Source organism: Bombyx mori, chromosome 10 (genome assembly GCF_030269925.1).
Source record: "Bombyx mori chromosome 10, ASM3026992v2".
In the NCBI taxonomy this organism is placed as follows: domain Eukaryota; kingdom Metazoa; phylum Arthropoda; class Insecta; order Lepidoptera; family Bombycidae; genus Bombyx; species Bombyx mori.
Window position 1 is genome coordinate 9,706,613 of NC_085116.1, and position 24,549 is coordinate 9,731,161.

Below are 24,549 nucleotides of genomic sequence, written 5' to 3' on the forward strand. Positions count from 1 at the left end.
CAAAAGCTTCAGCCATCTATAAAAACAGTGAACAAGCCTCCAAACAACTTAACTAATTTGAGAATAGTGAAAAAATACTCACAATAAAATAAAAACTTCAAAAATGAAAAGTTTGATTGTTAAACATCGTGGTTCAAACCACAAAGCTAGGGAATGCCAAGCTTACAACAAATTATGCACAAAGTACAACAAGGCTGGTCATTTTGCAAATATTCCCAAATTCTACTGAAACAAAAAAATACTTTAGAAGAAAATTCTACTTCAGAGAATTCAGATGAATCATTTATAGGACAATTATGTGTCGCAGCTCCAAAGATTGGACAGAAGGTGTCCAAACTGGTAACACCAAACTTACAGCAAAGCTTTTTACTGGTGTGGAGTGCAACGTCCTTCCAAAATTCATAGTACAGAAAACTCAAGCTTGTATACAACTAATTCGCACAAAAAATTAATAAGTTTCTCAAATAACAGAATGTCAGTACATTTGGAGAAGTGACGTTACAATGGAAAATAAACGAGAAAACTGCTAAAATACAATTTAAAGTTGTAGCTGAAACAGTCACGACAGTCTTAAGATTAAACACTTGTGAGAAGTTGGGACTAGTCGCACGGGCTGAAACATTGAAATAAAATTCATTCAATGATGACATATTTAAAGGGTTAGGTTGCTACAAAAATTCAGAGTATAATATTGACCTCAGAGAAAACCCTAAATTTGAAATAAAACCGCCAAGAAAAGATCCACACGTCATAAGAAATGAAGTAAAACAAGAATTAGATAGAATGGTAAAACGGGATGCCATCACACCTGAGACAGAACCGACACCAGCAGTGAGTCCGATGGTGGTAGTCAGACAAAAAGGAAAATTGAGAATATGCCCATCAGATGTGAACAAAAATATTTTAAGAAGACATTTCCCACTTTCAACAATAGAAGAGATAGCAGATAACATTAAAGGATCAGAATACTTTTCCCTACTAGACTACGAGGATTTTGACAAATTAAATTGCCAAAAAGAACACAAAATATACTAACTTTTTCTACACCACTGGGAAGATATTCATTCAAAAGGTTTCCATTTGGAATATCGTCAGCACCTGAAATTTTTCAAGAAATCTTAACTAATCCTCTCAGCAAATTCAAAAATGTAAGTATTAATTAATGATATCTTTATTCATGCCAAAAAGAAGAAAGAGCTACTTAGAAGGGTCAAAGAAGTAATAGAGACATTGGAATTTTCTAGTTTCAAACTTAATGAAAGTAAATGCACCTTTAAAGCCAAAAGAATACATTTTTTGGGTCATATGGTCTCAGCCAAAGATTTAGAAGCAGATCTTGAAAAAGTAAGAGCCATATAATTCACGAAAACACCACAGAACAAAAAAGAACCGCAAAGGATATTATGAATGATAACATATTCAAATAAGTACATACCCAACATGTCAGAATTAACCAACCCTTTGAGAGACCTGCTTCACAAGGACAAAGGTTTCAATTGGGAACTCTATCATGATGAAGCATAGCAGTTAGAGAGACTCAATAAACTTAAAAAATTTTTACAGAATCAATCAGTGTTAAAATTATATGATTTAAACAAATCGGTCAAAGTATATTGGTGCAGCACTCCTTCAGGCCAACCAGTAGCTTATGAAGTCACAACATTGACTAAATCTGAACATAATTATCCTCAGATTAAAATGAAGTAGGTATATTGGGCTAAGCTAAGCACTACTACTACTTGGGTGTAAAAAGTTCCGTGAGTATGTCTAAAACAAAGAGTCGAATCAGATCATAAGCCGCTCGAGGCAATATTTAGAAAAAAACATACAGTCAGCCCCAGCTAGATTTCAAAGTATAATGCTCAACCTAACAGCATATTCACCAAAAATTACATTTAAAATAGGCACAGAAATACCATTAGCATACTTTTTAAGCCGTGATTGTGACAATTCAAAACTGAACGACTATTATCAAGAAGACATGAAGATCGCAATAATATTACCAACAACATTTGTCTCCACCGAAGAATTGATCAAAGCAACAAAAGAAGACCCCCACCTGAAATTGTTGTTAAAAACAATAATGAAAGGATTTCCAGAAAAGGCTGATCAACTCCCTACGGAACTGCATCACTACTTCAATTTCAAAGAAGAACTAACATACTTCATAGTTCGTGACATCTACTGTATAGCGTACCTTTATCATGGATTGGAACAACACCAAGGTGATGCGAGTTCATTGAACTCCTGCAAAATGAATCGACCATATGGGACCCTCAAAAGAAATCCCATAAAAACAGAATGGCCGTTAATGATGCCTGGGAAAGAGTTAAAAACTCTTTTTCTCTTCAATGTTCTATTGACGAATTAAAAAAGAAGAGAAATTCGTGAGACATTCGTAAACAAGTGTAGGAGGAATCGCAAACGGGTTCGCAAATTGAATACCGAACCTATTTGCAGAGTTCGCGCGTATGTGAGTGGCCGGCCTTAGAAGCATGTAAAAATCTACATAAGTATATACCTATAACAATAAAAACGCCCGATCGTAACGCTGTCATTTATTCAAAGAACCCAAACATTAATATACCTAGCGCTGATCCATAAGAAACGGTCTATTCGCTGCTATAATAGTCCATGGTAAAACAGATAAAAAGAAAAACGCTACTTTAACTCGAGAACACTGCATAGTGCTTTTAAATAGAAACTTCATTATATAGAAAACGGGAAAATACTTCGAACGGTATTATTGTAGAATAGCTTTGACATCAATATCGCAATTGCTCTGTACTTACAACTCTTTCGATAACCTTTAATCTTGTAATCATGCAAAAAAATACTGTTTGTGGTTTACGCAAACTTAAATAACAATCTCTTTCCTAGAAATAATATACATAATAATATTATTAGATAATTATAAAGAACACTAGCTGACCCGGCAAACATTGTTTTGCCATATATAAGATTTCTAGGGAATTTCTAGTGTAGAAAAAAAAAACTAACTTATTGTAAGTGTGTAAGGATGTGGTAAATGAGTGAAAGAGGTATGTAGTGCTGTGAACGATGAGGGAATATATAATAAAAATAACAAAACCTCATTCAACCACATAATACCTCATTATAACAACAAAAAAGTCCAAATAAAAAAAAATGTTAGGGGTGGACAACCCTAATCACTTAGGGGTATGAAAAATAGATAGTAGCCGATTCTCAGGCTTACTGAATATGCATAAAAAATTTCATGAGAATCGGTCAAGCGGTGTCGGAGGAGTATGGGAACGAACATTGTGACACGAGAATTTTATATATTAGATAGCGACCCGCCCTCGCTTCGCTTCTGAAACATTAAAACACACATGAAACCAAAAAAAAAATTTAAAAAAATAATTTAAAAAGTAGCCTATGTTCATCAGGGACAATGTCGGCTTCTAATGGAAAAAGAAATTTTCAAATCGGTCCAGTAGTTTCGGAGCCTATTCGAAACAAACAAACAAACAAATCTTTCCTCTTTATAATATTAGTATAGATATAGATTAGGACAACTTCTAGATTTTAAGCACATTTCGGCATGGTGATGATAATCTTTTGTAGATATTTTTACGCATCCCCTAAAATTCAGGTTAACATTTTTTTTTATGAACATTAAGTTGGCGTCACTTTGATAACTTACTTACTTATTTGTATTGAAAGAAAAATTTTATATCTAATACTTAATTTCATACCATATATCTTCACAGTTTCTAGGTCAGTAAATGAGGTTGAAGAAATTAGGTATTTAGCACTTAAAGACCGAATTGTGGACCAGACGCCCGGTGTTCTTGTATATAAAAATATTTGCAGGAAGGCATCCATTTTTTTAGACATACCACATACCTAACACATGATCACGATCGACTTCCGCGATGAAGGAATGACATCGTGTAATAAAAATTGAACCTTCCAAAGCTTGCATGGGCGAACGAAATCAAGGCTCATCTGGTATTGAAGTGGTACCTGAGTCCGTAGGCCGTCATCACAAGGAGAATGCTGCCAACCATCTTGAGATTTGAGATCGAAGTTATAACTGTAAATACTTTAATATGAACGGCTGTCGAACTAGCGTTTCATCACAATTCTTTTGGAATTTAGGTAGGGATACAATTGAGGTTCCCAGGCCTTATTCTTGATGGTCGTTGTACCTTCTTGTCCGACCGTCCTGTCTATTTCTTGTGCCAAGCAATCATACGTTCGGGCTTGAATGGTAGGATAGCCATAATACACTTGAAATTTCTACTTTAACAAAAAATATACAAAGCGGCTTCCCGGATTTTTTCAAATGTCCTTAACCTCTCAATTCACCTCTGAAAATTTCTACCACCTCTGAGGCCCTCTGAGGGCCCTACTCACTAAACGACTCCCCTGCACTCTTCGCCCAAGCGTCCGATCGCCTCCGAGGTCAGAACGCGGATGAGGTAAGGGAGTTACCACGGTCAACACTACAATCAGACGGCGCAGCTCGCCCCAAGGATGTCTGGCCGACGGAGCCTTCGAGACGAATCGGAGTCTTTGAAACATCAGCCGTCTCGGTAGGGCAGCCCGTCAGGCCGCCCAGACGGTGCCGCTGGTGTCCCTGAATACCCCGCAGAACCAGAACCAGCCTGCTGGGTCGGGACGCGATACGCCTCCAACCGGTTGCTCTTTGATCAGGATTATGATATTTCTCCTTGGCGGCGCGCTAAAGTGCTGGTAGTGCGCCGCGCAGCCTCGACCCCTTCAGGTCATCCCGTGACCTTCACCGGGGGGAAGCCAGATACAATGCGGAATGTATCTGGCTCCGGCCAGATGCGGAATGTACAAGGGGCGGAATGTGCGAGCATAATCTCTCCTCCGGTCCCCGGCTCGACGGCGACGAATCGGTGCGGAAAGGGAAGAGCTCTCCCTCTCTCGTTCCGTCGCCTCCTTCTGCGATATGGTGGACTCGCAGAAGTCGAGCATCGCCTTCCAGGACGCGTCGCTGCTGAGTATCGTAGCCACGACGCGTGGCAGCGTGAGGTACTCTCCTATGACTGCGACGAGGGCGACGCGTTGTTCGTCAAATCCAGAGCAACACGCCAATGTCCGTTCCGCTGTGTCATCCTCGTCGCGGTCCGCGTAATGATGGCACTGCACCGTCGGTTCACTTCCGGCTATCTTGTGTAGTTACCGGCCAAAACAACCATGGCCGATCAACATTTGAATCAGCCGGAAGGTAAGGCGTCCGCGGTCGCGGCCCACCCAGTCCACGAGAACCGGGCGGACCGTCTCGACTGTACGGACTCCTTAAGCTGTCTTCAAGACATAATTAAATTTCCATCGCATTCAAAAATCAATTTTGAAATTTTATTAATTAAAGAAATTTTGTTTCAATGTTACTGCTCCGGACTTGATATCACTCTCGTCTGGATCCCAAGTCATAGCGGAATTAGTGAGAATGAGTTTGCTGACTCATGTGGCAAGGAATCTGTTGACATACGCTGTAAGGCTGTAACAAGTATAACAAAATTTTTCCTCGAGATTTACATTCCCTGGCAAAACCTGATATGCTTCAATCTTGGAATGAAAGCTGGCAGTTTTCTCGTCGGTAAGCATTATGGTAACTTGCAATCGACCATGCCCTCTAAGCAATGGTTTTCCTCCCACCGCCATCTCCTTTAAAAAAAATGTCTCAGCTATTATCCGTCCCGTTTTTCTTGCCAAAATTAGAGTCCGTTAGAGAAGAAGAAGAAGAGAAACGTAGGATATTTCCGCGTGTAAAATTGGCAAACACGCGGGATAAGATGTCATACTTTTTTCTCGCGGTGCACATACTATTTTTTCTCCTACCAGGCCGAAAAATCGTGGAGTACCGAGCTGGGGTCCAGGGGCGAAGCCCTGGCCGGGGGTAGGGGGACTCCGCTCCCCTGTACTCATAAAAAAACAATTTAACTGTTTTTTTAATTTTTAAATTAACTCATCTTTGTTAATACTTGACTATTAAATTTTATTGCCTTTTGTTTATTTCACTTTTACACTAAACACAATATAATATTACCAGAGCATAACATGGCGGAGAATTTTAGGTGCCTGAGAGCAGATGTAGACACTAACGCGCATGTGCACTTGTTAGTACCTAGGGAGGAAAAGTTACACTTTCTTCCCTGTATAGCGGGAGGAAAAGTTAGGCTTTCTTCCCTGTACAGCGGGAGGAAAACAGAACTTTCGGCGTAGGTAGGAGAAAACAAAAATCTCTCTAAGCACCTGTCATTTTTGTGCATACCGTATCTACTGTGACATTGGCAAAATCAACGCCAAAGGCGTTGGAGCCTCGCCGGATCTTCTCAGTGGGTCGCGTTTCCGATCCGGTGGTAGATTCTGCGAAGCACTGCTCGTGATAGGGCCAGTGTTATCACACTCCGGTTTGTGCCCCGTGACCTCACCTACACGTTAGGGGGAAGCTGAAATAGCATCTCAAGGCTATCAGCATAGGTAGGGGAAAAAAAACCCCCAGGTTTAAATTATTTAGAATTGTACTATGGCATCTTTAGGAAAAAGAGGGATTTACATGATTATATAGCCTCTAGAAATGTGGGTATGAATTTAACTACAGTAAAAACATTATTGGCAGAAAAAGTAAACATGATTGAGAATGAAGACTGGAAAAAGGTTTGCGATCATGCAATTAAATGTGAGAATGAATTTCGAAGATTTCAACACGGTCTAGATAATTACACTGATAGACTCGTAATAAATACGTCTGATAGCGACAATGATATTGACTTCATTGCTCATAGTGAATCGGAAGGAATTGAGGATTAATAATTCCATTTCTAAAGTAAAACTTCCACATATGTCTCGTATTTGGCTGCGGTTCACTGTAGCAATGCGACGTGACGAAGGTATCTATCGTAGGATCATGAATATGGTGAATGGACTTCGATCTTCTTGATGAGGAATGGTAGATTCAGATTGTCTTTATATTTCTTCTATACAAACATCCAGAGATAAAAAAAACCTGCTGGAGTTTTATCTTCCTAAGGAAATAAAACATTGACAGTAATTTGTGTTCCCGGAATGATCGAAATTCGACCATTATCATAAATTTTATTTTATTAATTTTATATATAAAAAAATATTTAGTAGTTATTGGTAATATGTACTTCATCAGTGCCAATCAGTGGCTACTAAAAAAACTATTGACAGAGAAAAAAATTGGCTTCATTCAAGCAATTATTAAGAAAAGTGCTAAGCAGAATGACTGAAATATATTGTTAACATTCTTCTGTCCTTCTAATTTATTTGTATGGAGAGTTAATTCATTTTTGTTCAGTGTTTTGATTTATTCCTGAGTTTCTTCTCCTTCTTCTTTTCCAATTTTTCCAATTTCCTGAAGACAAAATAAGATTTGACTTTAAGGTGTGGATAAAGTCTGAATGAGAGTCGAAAAGTTGATAAAACCATATTTTATCAAATAGTGTTTTTAACACTGTGAGTAGGTACATATTAATGCATTACTTTTTAATACCAGGTGGACCCATTTCTTGTTTGGATGTTATGTTGCATATTTCAAATATCACATTTCATTCTTTAAGCCTATATAATTTTTTATTTATTGCAGCCTATATAATTTTTTATTTATTGCTTAGATGGATGGACGAACTCACAGTCCACTTGGTGTTAAGTGGTTACTGGAGCTCATAGACATCTACAACGAAAGTGCGCCACCCATCTCGAGATATAAGTTCTAAGATCTCAGCATAGTTACAACGGCTACCCCACTCTTCGAACTGAAACGCATTACTGCTTCAACGGCGGAAATAGGCGGGGTGGTGGTACCTACCCGTGCGGACTCCCAAGAAGTCCTACCACCAGTGATTACGCAAATTACAATTTTGCGGGTTTGATTTTTATTACACGATGTTATTTCCTTCAATGTGGAAGTCAATCGTGAACATTTGTTGAGTACGTATTTCATTAGAAAAATTGGTACCCGCCTGCGTGATTCGGACACCGGTGCATCGCTACATACGAATGCACCAAATGTCTTATCCTTTAGGCCACAACGACTTTTTAATTTAAAATTATGTATTATTCACAAGTGCTCCACTTTGGCACCTTGTTAATTAGGTATTTTACATCGTTGATGGCATGGTCATATCTTGTTCATCCATAATATGTTGTTTATCCAAAGAAATGTTTATATGAAAGCATTCACTCACTTCAATAACTTTTTCTTTTGTTTTTTGCTTAGTTGACTGATCAGGTCATGCTCAGTAAGATTAGTAGAGTCATTATCTTCAACCTTAGCAGCAGTCAGAGGCAGTGCTCCCGGTTTCATGATGAGGCCCGTGTCACGCATCTGTTGCATGAGAGTTGGTACATCTGGTTTTTCTTCCTTTTCTTCAGGAGTTGAAGTCGATGCTTGTAATGCACGTGCCTCACTCATGGACAGTGTATACATTGTACATTCCTTATCTGAAGAGGTGAATTTAATATATGTTATTAGTACAAACTGAGACACTTTTTTTTTCATTGTTTCATAAGTACTTTTGAACTTAAATGATGAATGTTATGATCTGGTATGAGGGTATTTAAAGTAGCCATGTTGAGGAAAGGTGGAAAAATTGAAGGATAGGAAGGCAGAAGTTGAAGAAGCCCTAAGGGATCTTCTGTAAGCTGTTTAGGTCCTTGGACATCACAATGATACCTTGATACCTTGCTACATATTGAAGTCTTAGTTATGTGCTATCCTACCTTTTAAACTAGAATTTGAACTCATGACTTGATAAAAGCAGAAAAGTTCAATTTAGTAGATTTTATATTGTAGATTATACTGAGAAATTTATGAAATGACCATGGTTTCTCACCAACATCACCACCATCTAGGTGTTACCATTGTAAAGAAAGAAATCCATAAAACATAATCTCATACAGACAGATACCAGGAAAGGCTGAGGGACCATTCATAAATGTGGTAAACATCACATCGGAATTTGTTTTCAGTTTTTTTTTTGCCTATATGAATGCACACTATATGGGCCCACCTAGAGTAAAGTGGTTACCAGAGTTCATACTAACATGAATACCACAGAGAGAGAACCTACCCAGAGTTGGTTGAAGGTTGAAGTCTCAATGGTATTGTTTAATGACTCTCTCACACTCCATTGCGGAACACATGAGTGCTTCACAACAAAAATATGAAGGACAGTAATACCTACCTATGCGGGCTCACAATACATCATACCACTTTGCAATTTTCACAATTATATTGTATGCTGGTATAATACAAAGAGAATGTTACCGTTCTTTCTCTGGGAAAACTTTTGGTCATAACATAATTTGTTTAACATTTTCAAGTATCTTTAATTTTAAGTGTTTAATTTTTGGAATTGATTATTTTATGAGCTATATTTTTTCTAGAACATTTTATTTAACATAGTTACCTGTATTGATATGTCCCCACTTATGACACTTAATGCATCTTACATTCCTGACAAGTATACCAAAAGGCTGATCTCTGATTTCATTGTCTCCTTTACAATAGCTTTCTCTAGGAGCATTGTATTTCCTTTGCCATTCAAATTTATATTCTGGTTCATTGTCTTCTCTTTCCCTTTCTTTCTTTACACCAGGAGGAGGCTCATACATGAAGTTTAAACTCAATTTGTCTTTACTTTCTTTACTTAGTAATGCTCTAAAAACAATGTATAAAATGAAATTAAGATAAAAACTAATTTAATTTTTAGTAAAATAAATCAGGAATATTGTTATTGGTTAGGATATCTATTTACATATCTATCTCGATTTATGATACATATACACAAGAATAATTTGTATTATGTAGTGAATTGAAAATAATGACGGGAGAATAAAGTAGGACACTGTTACTACTGAATGATTACAATGTACTGGAAATTCACGATTTCTTTTATGGATTCCTAATAAGAAATGTCAATAAATTGATGGATAACTGATTCGTATGCTTTATTGTTAAAAAATATATTTTAAGCTTTTCACAATTTTTTGTCCTCAAAATAATATTTTATGGCCCTAATTTACTAACTATTATTATTAAACGGATAGAACAAAATCAGTTGGCTGAAAATAAGCAAAAAAAATAGGTACTTGTTCTCATGTAGATCCTGTTCTTTTTCATATTGTAATCGCAATTCTTCTTGTTTTTTCTTGTATGCATCTGTTTTCTGTTCTGCCATCCATACCTATAGCAATAACAATGATTATTATTATCCATTGATTGTTTACAACATAATTGCAATGCATTCATACAAACCCTTTTCAAATTGTCTCTTGAAGCGGGATGGAAGAATTTTTTACACATATAGTTATTGAATCCCTTTCCCATTTTGTTTTTTACAACTAGCTGTGTTTCACGAAACTTCTGAACCAAGCTCTGAACGTATAGTGATATTTATCTATCTTTTATGAAAAGTTACGTTTCAGCCCCATATAACCCATAAACATTTTTTTTTAGTACAATTTTTCCTTATTATGCACGCCAAAGGGATCTAACCCATACAGCCTTAATACCCATAGACAATATACTTTTATTGTTTTTTTTTGGAAATTTTATGACCTGGTAACTAAGACCTTTAGGTCAAGTCTTATTTTAATTTTTAATCTTATTTTTATGAAAAATAATAATATGGAGTGAAATGAAATGAAGATGATTAATTTAAGACATTAATCAACTAGGATGAAATAAAAGGAAATGAGATGAGATGAAATAAAATCTCAGTAAAATAGTGGTTATTTACTGAGATTTTTTCAGTGGACTTTTTAGTGGATCCCGAGAAGTTACGTCCAGTGGCTTTGTTTCCCACTTTCTTTCCACCAAAGTCTTTGTTACCAGTTCATAAAATCAATTAAAAAAAAATTTACAGAGGCAAAAAGAAATTACAGTTAATTTTTGCTGACAAAGAATGAAACCATTTGTATTGCACGAAAAATAAAATGGAAATAAAAGACATAAGGCAAGACAAAAGCATAGGTTTTGTGTGAGAATTAATCAACTGACCTCTCAGTAAAGCAGAAAATGTTTACTTCTGTGGCAGCTACAAAATTCTTCATTACTTTGCGGACCGAGGACTAGCTGCAACCGTTTAGGTACAACGATTTACACCCATTTTGTATTAAAGTATGGAGGTTTTTCATCATCTCAGCATCTCCACTGTCCACTGCTGAACATAGTCCTCTCCAATTGATGTTCAGTACGGTCGGCCCGTTGCTACGAGCATCCGACGTGATCCAGCGATTCTCATTAAGTCATTGGTCCATCTGGTAGGTGGCCGTCCCACACTGCGCTTGCTATTACGTGGTCCCCAATCGACGATCCTAGTGCCCCCTTGGCTGACTGACCTCCACGCTATGTGGCCTGCCTACTGCCACTTCAGCTTGCTCATCCTACAGAATATGTCAGCACCTTTGGTACTTCTACGGGGCCTACGACTCAGTGACGCACAATGCCGAGTTATGCTGAAGCTTAGTTGAGCATTATGCCGCATAATGCGCTCTTGTGCTGTAATTGGAAAACGGCCCGGATCTGCTCATTTCTAATACGCTGTCGTCGAGAAATATCAAGAATAGCCCCTTCATATCTCACTGTGCGACATTAAGTTTCCTAAAAAAAATTTTGTGAAGCCCCACCAGGAACCGTAAGTCATCACTGGTAACACACATTTAATATAAACCTTTATCTTGGAGGCGTTTATCTAACTTAAAACCTACAACAGCATCATACACAGAAAAATGACTTTTTGTGTCCAAAGATGTATCTAACACTCAGCGATTTAATATGAATAGATTTAGTATAAAACCACAAGAATGACAAGTTAATCATTATTATTGATTAGGTGAAGTTTGCAATTTACCAATTAGAAACCAGAAAGAACATTGTTGTCTCACAGATTTATGGCATATGAAACAAAACATCTGTGCTCTAGCGGTTTTTAAGTTTTAATCGTGTCTTGTTATTTTTGTATAATCTATGGTTTTGATTTTAGGGTAGTCTGTGGCGTGGTGATTAGTGATGGTGGACGAAATGGAATTATTGTGTACTTTGTAAAGCAACAAGTTTTTTGCGCACATAAACTGAAATAGTTGGAACATCGATAGTGTCGTGGGGAATACTTTGTGATGTGATGTTATAATAAAAGGTTTTTTTGGCCAACGAAGTGAATGCCGTAATTCGTCTAAACCTTAAAACTTTCTAAGTTCAGCGAAATATACGTAAAAAATCAGTGTTAACAGTTTGTACCTAAATAATAAATTCTTTGGATAAACTAGGTATTTCGAATTTTGCATAAGTACAATACAAAACATTTTATTAATATCTTAAGTATCTGTCAATTTGTTATTCGTGACGAGTTTAGCGCCTATCAGATATTCGACATAATGTAAATAAATTTATTACTTTATCATCACAAGTATGTACTTATTTACATTATTCATTGTGTAATAAGTCGTAAAATCAAAACTTGGATCCTTACTCCAATTCTAAATAATGTTATAGATATGCGTTGCTTTCTGTAATACTCGCACTGTTTTATCTTGAAGAATTATTTTTAGAACTCCGCATACTATGTTAATAACGTTTCATTCTTTTGTGAATATTTTTAAAACTTTATATTTAGGTCTCGTAATATTTACATGAGAGAAGAAAGTGTAGATTAAAATTTAATGTACTTGAAGGTTTTAAATGTGTTGACAATCTTGACCAATTAATGTCTTGACCATTGATGAAGAGCAAGTTGACACATTTCAATACAAGGAATATTTACCATTCATGGTAAGTACATACATGATTCATTGGCATTAAAATATTTGTTTACCTGTGTGTAATGTGATTTTATTACAAACAATCTTTTCAGGCATTTCAATGAAAAGACAGCTCTTATCAGCTGTACTAAAAATATAATATTGGTAATTAGTGTGATTTGTAGGTGGCCCTTTCACTTGGTTTTTATATAGGTATATGTTATATTAAAGTAGACATTTTTTGACTCATGGATAGTTGTTGAATTTCCTTTTCCAACCCTTGTTCTAACTGTTGCTAGTCAACTGTTTTGCTGTTTATGTTGTAGCTTTCTAGATGACTTGAATATTTTTTATCTGTACATACTTTTTCTAGTACTGCTTTAAGTAGGTGTTAGTAGGTTTTGTGAGTTTTTGACATTAGTTGGAATATAAAAAATATGTTTGGATTTTTTGCAATAAGGATATAAGGCAAGGAAGTTCCTAGTAACTGAATTTAGGACATTCCGAGTGCTGTGTAACTGGAGTAATAGAAATCTTTGATGCAACAAGGCAGTTTCAATTGTATGTGATGCAATTGCCTAAAGTTAAGAATTTTTGCTCCAGATTACTTGTATGAAAATTTTATACTTTTGAATTGCTCCTTAAGATATATCGAAACTACTAAAAAACCTTGCAATTTCATCTTAATTACTGAAATTATTGGAGAACCCAAAAAATGCCCCAATGCTAGCATGATGTAGAAGGTAGGAGCATTACCTGTCCATGTAGAGCTTTGGTTCTCATTGTACCTACACTGCAGTAAAAGTGTAAGATCAGCTTAACTAAAATAAGAAAATAAAACTCCAATAAAACATTAAATGTTTAATTAACCTGTTATTAGTTCGTTTACTATAATTGTGCCACCACCATATTTTTTTGTAGGGTACTGTACAGTCTGGAAACATCTTTTCTTGGGCAGTGTTGAACTTAAATTCTTCATTTTGAACTGAATAGTTCAAACATTGATTCATCAATTAGCAGAGGTTTTCGAATGGCGACATGATCATACAACTTTGCATCTCTCAGTCGCCGTTTTACTGTACCTAATCAATGATAAAGGTTTAACTGAGGTTTTTTTACTTCAATGTGCATTTCTGGAGCTCTTAAGCATCTATTTCGCTTGCTGATAACAATAATGAAATGAATGTGGTAGCTCTGGGCCTTTCCAAGCGTGGACAATCTTTTTTTTATTGCATAGATGGGTGGACGAGCTCACAGCCCACCTGGTGTTAAGTGGTTACTGGAGCCCATAGACATCTACAACGCAAATGCGCCACCTACCTTGAGATATAAGTTCTAAGATCTTAGTACAGTTACAACGGCTGCCCCACCCTTCAAACCGAAACGCATTACTGCTTCACGGCAGAAATAGACAGGGTGGTGGTACTTACCCGTGCGGACTCACAAGAGGTCCTACCACCAGTAATTACGCAAATTATAATTTTGCGAGTTTGATTTTTATTACACAGTGTTATTCCTTCTCCGTGGAAGTCAATCGTGAACAATTGTTGAGTACGTACTTCATTAGAAAAATTTGTACCCGCCCGAGATTCGAACACCAGTGTATCGCTCAACACGTTTCCACCAGACGTCTTATCCTTTAGGTCACGACGACTTCAAAATTAAGTCATCATTCTTCAATTCATCATCGACTTCAAATCTTGAAAATTGCCTGCGACCCTGTATGTAGTTATTGTGCCACGAACACAAGTCTTGGATAACCTCAGTTGTGATGTAATCCCACGTTCGGATTTGCCTTCATTATGTAAAACAATGATGACAGAATGCATTTCACGGCTAATTTCTCATGCTTTTCCCATTTTTTTATGTCTTCAGTGTAGAAAACACAAGTTTAGACTAATTGAGATTGTTTGTGAACAAACCAAAGTAAATCCAGGTAATAAGAAGTCAGAAACATGTGCTTTCAGAAGATAAATAATTCTAATTATTTACCAATGTGAAACAAAAGCAAAGTAATTAGTTATGAGCACAACATAAAAATATTATTATGACTCTACCACCTAGCTCTAGTGCAGCGTTTGCCGTTGTTTGAAAACAATAGATGATTATTGTCTTATAACTTGAAAGTAAAGAAAATAATGATAATTCTTTAAATATTCTAAGTATATTAGCAATAGAATATGCAGATGTGCATTTCTTTCATTTATCTTATGGGATTTTATTACAAACGATAGGTAATTATGTTGCTTAAGTGCAGTCTTAAACTGTTCGCCGGCAGTGTATGTTTCAAATCGTATACAGATATAAAGTATTTGTATACATATGCTTTATATTTTAAAATTGCAATTATAATATTTAGTAACATACCATATATAGATAGAAGATGTAAAACTATTCATAATATTACATATACTTTTAAACATATAATCCTATTAATATTATATTCTGATTAGGGTAATTATAATTTTTTTATTAATCTACTGAATCTAGTGAAATGAAAGATCTTGTGTGAAAGGTTAATTATTCTGTATTTGTACTAGCATTATTTAGTTCAATTCGTTCTACTGTCCTGTATATAATGCAAATTTTTATTTCAATTTCGTTATTCCCCAATATAGAGAGCGAAGGTATGTATTTGTGATGTACACAAATAAATAAGTATATAAGTAGACTTGGGTGGACTATATGACCCTAATTAAAATAAATACCTTTATAAAGAAATGATAGAAACATAATCAATATATATATATATTAGTGTTGCAAAATTATCAGCAAGGAATAAAATTGCTTACTAACAAAGAAAGTGCATATATTTTTTTTATTTCGTTTCAAAATCTGTATGCTTTGTATCTATTATTAAATTTGAAGTAAAAAAAATATCTCTGAAAGAAAAGAATATCTATTAGTGTGAATATTAATAGAGAAAATAATGAGTAATAAATTCGAAATAAATTTTGTGACTTTGATAGTAATACAATACAATGCGCTATGTTTTGCATTCATAGTTATTGACACCTCATAAAAGAGTTCTGGCAACATACTACAAACATACAAATGTTCACTCTTGTTCAAAACCAAGATAATTGTATAACATCCATGTTGAAGTACTTTCCAAGAGCTGTAATGTGATATCGAGAGTTTTGGATGGTATGGAAAGATGACCTTAAGATGCTCATACAAAGATGCCTATGATCTTTTCCAAAGCCCCCTTTGCTTTTATAATTATGTGGAGTCCATTTTGTCGATTTATTTTAAGTCCATTGAGTCATAAGCATTGAATATTGCATATTCAATTTTTATGATGTTCTCCAAAACAATAACCACTAACCAACCGTATTTTAATATTTTCTTTCACTGAAAAGACTGAAAACTGTCCAGAATGATAATTACACTTCATTCTGCTTTTCTCTTTTTTTTCTACCTATGCTGATAGCCTTGAGAGGCTATTTCAGCTTCGTCCTAACGTTTGTAGGTGAGCTCACGGGGCTCAAACCTGACTACGATGCTAACACGAACCCTAGCAAGAACCGTGCTTCGCAGAATCTACCACCGGATCGGAAACGCGACCCACTGAGAAGATCCGGCGAGAAACTCAGTGGGCTGTGTCTGAGAGTTAATTTGCTCGTCGAGCCCTTCGTCGCAAGCGACGGGTTCGACGAGAACGGTGACCGGTGCTTGAAGTACCTAAAAGCACCGTTAATGGATCCGGAGGATCTGAGATGACGTGTTTTGGGCGACGTCGACTGCTTTCCATTCTGTCCGCAGGATCGGGAATGTAGTTACCGGCGGCCACGATGAGAGGGTTCTCGTGTCGTGCCGCTTTATCGAAGTGGCATTCTGCTTCTTTCCACTCGGCAACTGCGTGTGAAACTGTTTTTTTCTGGTAGTAGGTGGCATTGTAAGCACGCACGCGTGCGTAATACCACCACTCAGCCTATATATACCGTGAAGTAGTCAAGCATTCCAGCTTAGAATGGTATAACAGCCTTTATACAAAACAAATTTGGACTACGCCCTCGTGTCCAAAAGCGGCGTTTACGTTGTGATGTCTATGGGCTCCACTCAACTTCAGGTCGCCCCTGAGCGTCTTCACTCATCAATGCAATAAAAAAAGCCTGAAACATCAACCCATAATTTTTTAACGATGAGAAATTGCGTGTGCGTAGTTCAATATTATGTTAAACCAGTGACAGGTTGTCTTAGCAATGGGAACCTATCCAGGCGGTAGAATTTATTGTGTAACACGTACTTCTTATTTACACCTAATGGATAGTGTTGATACGGATTTTTAAGAAAAGTTATGCAAAAAATGTGGTGGCTGTAGTTGTGACTGAAGAAAATTGATGATGATAGACCAATAACGAGTTTTTGATTACGCGGACGATAAGCATATATTAGGACTGAGGGCAAACAGCTTAAACGTTATGTGAATGCTGCCACACACCTTGAGATGTGAGGTCGATGCGATTTGCCAGCTTTCAAATCGGAACACAATACCGTTTCGTGGCAGAAATAAGCAGGAAGGTGGTTCCTGTCTGTGCGGGCTCACAATAAAGTCTACCGATTGTCAATATTGAGAAATGATTGAGTTGTGTTTGTGACATTCGGTGTTAAATGCTAGAGAAAATTGTAAGTTTAGCTCTCAAAAAGTCGGTATTGATATTCATATTAAGTCAATTTGAATTGGATTTGTCTAAGTTTGATACAAGTATGGTACCGTTATGGTAAGACTATAACTGAGACATAGTGTGGCACAATCGATTTTTATTATCTTAGGGTGGGAACGGCAGGGAGCGGCAATTCAAACATGACGCCAGATCGATATTGTTAGGAACTATTCCGTAACTGCACGTTCTTAGCACCCAAATTGAGTCTTGATTTAAAATGTGCTCATAATTACGGCAAACGGCGTGCGTTCAATTTCTATCAATATTATGTTTGTAGATGAGAGTCAGTATAATTTTGTATGTATTTACAGTCGAAGGCTTTACCCAAAAAGCGATATAATGGACAAAATAAATCTTACGAGGTAACTAACAACTTCATTACAATAACAAAACAAGAAATTTGGGTGAATAATTAATTCCCTCAACACATTACAGTGAGGGATTATGAAAACTAGATGATGACCGGTTTTTTTTTGATAACGCCATCTTGTTGTGCCTTTAAAGCGGTTAGTTGCCCTCCATTAAGAAAAATAGTATTAATATTCGCCAATAGATGTCGAGAAGACTTGATTATTGAAAACACGAATAAAACAACATTTTCTGAAAATAAATCGTAGCTAGATCGATTTATCGCCCCCGAAATCCCCTGTATACTAAATTTTATGAAAACCGTTGGAGCCGTTTCCGAGATTCAGATTATATATATATATATATATATATATATATATATATATATATATATATATATATATATATATATATATATATATATATATATATATATATATATATATATTAATATACAAGAATTGATCGTTTAAAGGCATAAGATTCAAATATTTGAAATCGTATTATAATATAAATGCTCCTTGAAATTATTTTTACAATTTCATTTTGCGTCAATTATTTTCATTTTATTATATCTGTCTTTTCTAAAGCCACAGTGAAAGGGCTTCAGCATTCCTGCCGTATATTAAAGGAGTACAGATGAGATTGGCAACATTTATTTAGGGGTGCGTTTATAAAATATTTATATACAATGTACAAGAAGCTAGGACAGTACTTAAAATCTGTTGTGAAGTGTAGCATTGCTCTGTAGGCTTCTGGTGTCTATAAAATGCACTGTCATTGTAAGCTCTCATACATGGGACAGACCGAGAGACATTTCAGTAAGGTTAAGAAGCACATTGCGGATGTCAATAAGAATAACTCAGTAATTTTTTTCCTACTTATTCGCTGGTATCTTAATAGGATATTCCAGCTACGCCCGGGCGGATAGGTGAGAGAGCGGGCTCAACTTGAGAGAATTTGCTAACACTAGCCCTAGTAAGAGCGTTGCTTCGCAGAATTTACCACCGGAGCGGAATCGCGACCCACTGAGAAAATCCGGCGAGAAACTCAGTAAGCAGTGTCAACGGGTTCGCTCTTCGAACTCTTAGTAGTAATCAACGAGTTCGACGAGGATTGTGACTGGTGCTGGAGGTTCCTAAAAGCACCGAAAGTGGTGAATCCAGGGGATCCGACAAGACATGTTTCGGGTGACGGCGGCTTTGCGTTGCCCCGTCGCGGTTGGATAAGACTCAGTACAAAAGTCTACATATTTTTTTAAGCTGGTGGTCTAGAGAGACCATGTCAGCGTTACCTTAACTGGTAGGTGAGTTCACGGGGCTCAAATCTGACGATGTTGCTAACAAGAACCCTAACATCTGGAGTTCTTCTATCGTAAAGATGAAACCTACGTCAAGAAAAAAATGAAATATAAAAAAAATATGTTAAAGTTCATCCACTACGATATAATATATTGTTTAGGCTCCATAAAACTGCACTAAATTCACAAAATTAAGAAAATGTTCATAAATACAGTCGCGGTTAAAAACCGAGATAATGGTATCTTGGGATAAGAACATTTTGTTATTCTGCAATTTTATTGCCATTACAAATACACCACTTAGTCATATTTTAAAAATACACGAGTATATAAAGCAATGCATGTATGACGGAGTATGACTTGAGAACGGTACGACCGATTTGGCCGATTTATTTTTTATTGTGTACGAATTTGTCAGGACAAGGTCTGTATGTAAGATTTTTTTTAAAACCCATCGATCTCCAAATTTTTGTACGATTGGCGATAGTTACTTGGGAGTGTAATTTCACTAGAATTGTATATAATAGGAACGCGGTGTCGCCACCATATCGTTTGATCTCATCTAAGCGTGCTACGTTTGAAGAGGGCTAATGAATGCACTATACGTTCTTTGTTTAATTGCTATGGTACTTAAAACTTCGACTTGCAGAATAAATCCTGAGAGATATTAGGCATGAAGGTAAATAGTGAATTCAACGTAGAAATTGAAGTTGATCCTTATCAAATAACCATGGACTTAGCATCATAAATAAACAACACTACCAACTAGACTGAGTTTGCGCCAAATTCAATTTAAAAATGAGTAACCCGAGAGCTACCCACCTCATGAAGTAATTGGTCTACATATTTATGGAACAACACCTTCAACATGTCTTTTTGTCTTATTGCACTTGTAACGTGTCTTGAGAAGCCCGTATACACAATCTACTTAATTTCTCGCTTGATCTTCTCACTGGATCGCGATACTGATCCGGCAACAGATTCAGCGCAGCACTGCTCTTGCTAGGGCTAGTGATAGCAAGTCCTTTCCGGTTGAGCTCCGTGAGCTTACCTACCAAACTGTACGTAGCTGGTAACCTATATGTATTCCTTTATAGTCCCTTAGGATATGAGCGATTAGGGAGGGAAAAAATAATCATGAGACGCAGATTCTCTACGACAATCTTAATTCAGAAATGCAGTGATTGAAACTCAGGTCAAATACCGGGGCAACGCTCTAATGCGAATCTAACCCATACGAAAGTTTTGGCGACAGTGGTCATTTCAGACTATAATGCACAATAGCTCTTTGAGATCTGGTACAGCAATAACAGCTAATGTCTATCGTGAAGAACTTCGAACAATGATGGCGAAACTCAGATAAACGGGCTCAACTTGTCAATCGATCTTCGCCATTATTGCTTGCATGATAACGCAACGCCTCACACTTGGCAAACCACTCTAAAATTACAACACTTTAGTTAGTAAAAACAAATAATTTGTAATAATTATAAGTAATTTTGTTTTGCGCTCGTATGTAAATGTTTGAAATTTACATGATTTATAATCAAACACAATACAATCGCGTTACCTTTTTTAAGTTCTAAATATAGCTCATGAGAGGCGTTATCGACGTAGACGTTATCTCAAGGCGAGATCGTGCAGTTTCATGTCGCCACTGTCGCTCTCCGGCTGAGCCGAGCGTTGAACGTCCGTGTCCCTCTCGACAAATGAAATATCTGCAAGGGTCTGTAATGTATAAACTGGAAGCTGGACATTCGAACCTATACTTACTATATACGGTTATTGACTCCATAAATAATGTGATAGTATTACTGATGCAATGAAACACCTAACTGTAGCATTTTATTCCTGGAAATTATTAATTGCCTACAACGAGGCAAACGAGCATACGACCCACCCGATGGTGCGTGGAAACCGATTCTCATGCGCGGTTTTTAATAAATTCTCATATCTGACAAAAATAAGATACGTAATAACTGTGCTTTCAATTTTCATTTTTTTTTATGCCTGTGAAAACGCGCGTGTTGTCAAAACAGCGGCACGTCAATTGGTCTAATCAGTCGCCGGCTGTGAGGCAATTACTTACTTGACAGCGTGGAAGCAATTCCTGTCTATGAACGCAGCAGGAAGACTTCCTTTGAAGTAGCCACCAAATATGTGTATTCTAGCGAATTAAATGTTGTTGGTAACAAATAAACAATGTAACATAGTTATACCTAATTGATTATACAGCTGATTCGATTTATAGATGTAATGACTACACATCGACCTTTTTAACACGCTTTTATTAGCTTGACCTGTATAATCTATTTATCTGCCTTTGTAACGGAATTATTTAACGTAATTTTCATCAACTTCAAGACGTTCGATTAAATTGAAAATTTGCACACGTATCAAGGTCATATTGAAGTACAATAATTATTATTTAAAATTTTATTATTAGGATTACTATAAACAACAAACACCACTAAGATTTAAAAAACTGATTTGAGTTTTTGGTTAGACTCGCTGTTAACGCATGCATTTTTTTGTTTTTATATGTATGCTTAGATTTATTACGAAGTGCTCGCTAATTAAACCCTTACCGAAGTTTTACCTTTAACTTTATATAATTTAAACTCATTAAAAAAAAAATTGTGCATCAAATATTGAACAAATGTTAGTTATTAACCAATATTTTAAGATAAATAATATGCACGGTGTAACACTTTTTCCAAAACCTGATTAATTGCGTGTGATTCGTGGCATCCTGTCGCATTCTTTCGAGCAACTTCCATCCGAATGCGATAGATTTGTGCTATATTTTTCTTGCCATAAATAGGGTAGGAAAAACCATATTTTAAGAGTATACGTTTTTTTTAAATTAAGATACTGTCTATGTGTAAAATATCCTGTATCAATAATTAAAACAAGCAACCATTAACAAAAATGGTTTTATGTCGTATTGAACCAAGCAGAAGACTAAATCTCCTGCGCTTATAAACATTATAGAAATATATTTATTTAGTTTGAACAATTTAAATTCAGAGACTTACACATCAACAAACGTATACAGTAAAAAATATGTAAGAATTCTCTGTTCTTTGGATTTTTCAATTTCTTTGGTTTCAATGCAGGATTTATTATAATTCGACACATACTTAATCGCTTTTCTCTCCCGGTCCACCAGTTCATTGGAGTATTAAGCACCGTTAGGGGTTGTCCGAAAGCAAAAGATTTTAGTGCCATTTTCTATCTAGTTACTAAATAAAAAGGTTTACGGCTTGGTTAATTTTGATTTTTTATCCGACCAATTACTGTACACGGTTACAATATTCTGTGAATATTTTCACAAAAGCCAATCTCGGTATATTCTCTTTTCGACTAGATAGTGATATTTTAACACGTACTTTGCCATAGCTCTACTACGGTAAGCACAATGCTGAGTTTTTTTATTATTTATTTATTATTGCCCTTGTAGGCAGACGAGCATACGGCCCACCTGATGGTGAGTGGTTACCGTCGCCCATGGACTTCAGCAATGCTAGGGGCAGAGCCAAGCCGCTGCCTACCGAAAGAAGAAGAAGCTAGATAAAGCTTTGCTAAGAACGAACTCGGCCTTCATCAAATAGTCATCTCCTGCTGAGCATTAGCTAGCTGAACATTTGCAAAGCTTTTGTTTCAGTGCTACTATTATTATCTGTTGGTTCTCTTTTTTATTATCGAAAAATTATAGATTTATTCATCCTCTGTCCTAACTAATGGTATTTTGTAGGGTATTATGAAGAGATTATATTTTTATAATTGAAGAAATAAATTTACAAATAATAATAAGTGGTCCCACCGTAGTCGAAATTTGACTATAATTAATTGAAATCATAAGCTTGTACACCATTGTGATTCTATTGTCAAAGACTATTAAACTTCTATAATCACAGATTTCGCCAAGACTACACTTTACACAAATATTAATAAAGACAAACATTACATATTTAATCTACTCTTAATTTGACCACAGACTATAAGCATTAAGAAAAGTTTGACAATAGTCAAATATTATGCATGCGTGTGTGTGTGTCAAATACATGGTAGTGTACGTAATGTTTTTTTTATTGATTTAATGTATTTTTTATGCATAACTAAAAAAAAAAAAATTACATTCTGCAATCCTTCTCTATATTCTCTATAAATGTGGTCTCCTCCGACCGCGTAATTTTCCTAAAAAGGGGTACAAAGGTTTTGTTTCACGTACTAATATATAGATTATCAGAAGAATGTACATAATAGTGGTATATTTTTTTTACATAAGTCAATAAGTAAGATGTAACTTGTGTATAATAGTTGCAACTTCTAACATTTCCATTACATGCATCAAAAATTGAGAGATGTTAATGAGAAAACAAAAACCATACTTTGCATTCTAATCGCATTCGTTGTGCTTTGACCGATGCGCCTTTTTGCGACTTTTTTGGCTACTGTCTACAAAGTCGTTTAATTTACTCTTATGAAAATGCCTTACGAACAGAAGAATGTGTTTAGTTTTTCGAGTTTAATAATAATAAAAGTTCTCATTCTCTACATTAAAATAACCTGTGGTTGACATTGTGTTAATGTAGAGGGAGAGACATTTATAAGCGATAAATTGTTACTCGAAACCGAATAAAAAAATTCACAATGAGCTTTATATAAACCAGGATCAAGCTGTCATTCAACTGGCCCTAGAATAGATTAACCTGTGTAGATTAACACTTTGTGTAAACCTTGTCGCGATAATCGTACTCGGTGTAATCTTAACTCTTTGCTGTCGTATTAATTTTGGCCGTGGGTGTGTTGTCTGGTCGGAATTAATTTCTGTTGAAAGAACAGTGAGCACCGTATGACGAATACGGTTCTCACAGTTCGTGAATGTGTTCATAAGATGTTCAGGTTCATTAGACAAAGCGTAAACTGATTTATGGTTGAATTGAGTATAAGATTAGTATGGTTCCTTGCTGTGGTGGTTGGTGGCTGAGAGTAAGCATACGAAAGTAATTGGTTAACGTACCTACTAGCATTAAAATTGACTGCTTTTTGTTAATTCATTTAAATATTGGTTGGTATTGATTTTGTCAAATATTGGTGGGTATTGATTTAGTCTTTTCTTTATATATATATTTTTTGTTTCAGGTGAAACTGTCACGGTGAAGGCGACGGCATGTGGCACGGCGCGCGGGTGTTGGTGCTCGCGGCGCTGGGCTTACTGGCCGGGCCTTCGCTTGCCCACAAGAAGTTCAATATCACCATTGGTTACTTACCGGCTCTTACCGGTGACTTGCGAGACAGGCAAGGACTCACAGTCTCAGGGGCACTGTCGATGGCACTTGAAGAGGTGAGCTCTTCGATGGTATTATTGACGTTACCGATTTTAATTTTGTTTACAGCGCATTTAATTAAAATTGTAGTTAGGCACTAGTATGTGTTAATGGTAGAATAGATCAATAGATCACA

General features: G+C 36.2%; 2 protein-coding genes across 14 annotated transcripts in view; one reads left to right on the forward strand and one right to left on the reverse strand.

Moving 5' to 3' along the window:
- Window positions 1–7,051: 7,051 nt before the first annotated feature.
- LOC101746037 (corepressor interacting with RBPJ 1) lies at window positions 7,052–10,534 on the reverse strand. Its single transcript, XM_004924828.4, has 5 exons — window positions 10,283–10,534; window positions 10,117–10,211; window positions 9,435–9,685; window positions 8,211–8,466; window positions 7,052–7,378 (listed from the first exon to the last, which is right to left on the reverse strand). Exons 1-5 carry the CDS (start codon window positions 10,352–10,354, stop codon window positions 7,318–7,320), a joined length of 735 nt encoding a protein of 244 aa, XP_004924885.2. The 5' UTR covers window positions 10,355–10,534; the 3' UTR covers window positions 7,052–7,317.
- Window positions 10,535–11,942: 1,408 nt separating this feature from the next.
- Window positions 11,943–24,549, forward strand: part of LOC101736434 (receptor-type guanylate cyclase Gyc76C) — a 34,643-nt gene continuing 22,036 nt past the window's right edge. Inside the window, exons 1-3 of one of the 13 annotated variants that reach the window (XM_021347095.3) lie at window positions 11,943–12,294; window positions 12,642–12,796; window positions 24,229–24,430. In XM_021347095.3, the coding sequence (XP_021202770.2) occupies window positions 24,257–24,430 (174 nt within the window). In that variant the 5' untranslated portion in view covers window positions 11,943–12,294; window positions 12,642–12,796; window positions 24,229–24,256. Of the gene's footprint in view, window positions 12,435–12,520; window positions 12,797–19,440; window positions 19,505–20,725; window positions 20,807–24,228; window positions 24,431–24,549 lie in introns of those variants that run through there. The other 12 variants (XM_021347096.3, XM_038013464.2, XM_062670606.1 and 9 more) reach the window with 12 other exon arrangements.

Bases quoted from the DNA above. Each gene is read 5' to 3' on its own strand.
- LOC101746037 (XM_004924828.4), bottom strand. From the start codon at position 10,354: ATGGGAAAGGGATTCAATAACTATATGTGTAAAAAATTCTTCCATCCC. The intron at 10,212-10,282 runs GTTTGTATGAAT...TTATTGCTATAG, and splicing joins CAAGAGACAATTTGAAAAGG to GTATGGATGGCAGAACAGAA. The intron at 9,686-10,116 runs GTACCTATTTTT...CATTGTTTTTAG, and splicing joins CAGGATCTACATGAGAACAA to AGCATTACTAAGTAAAGAAA.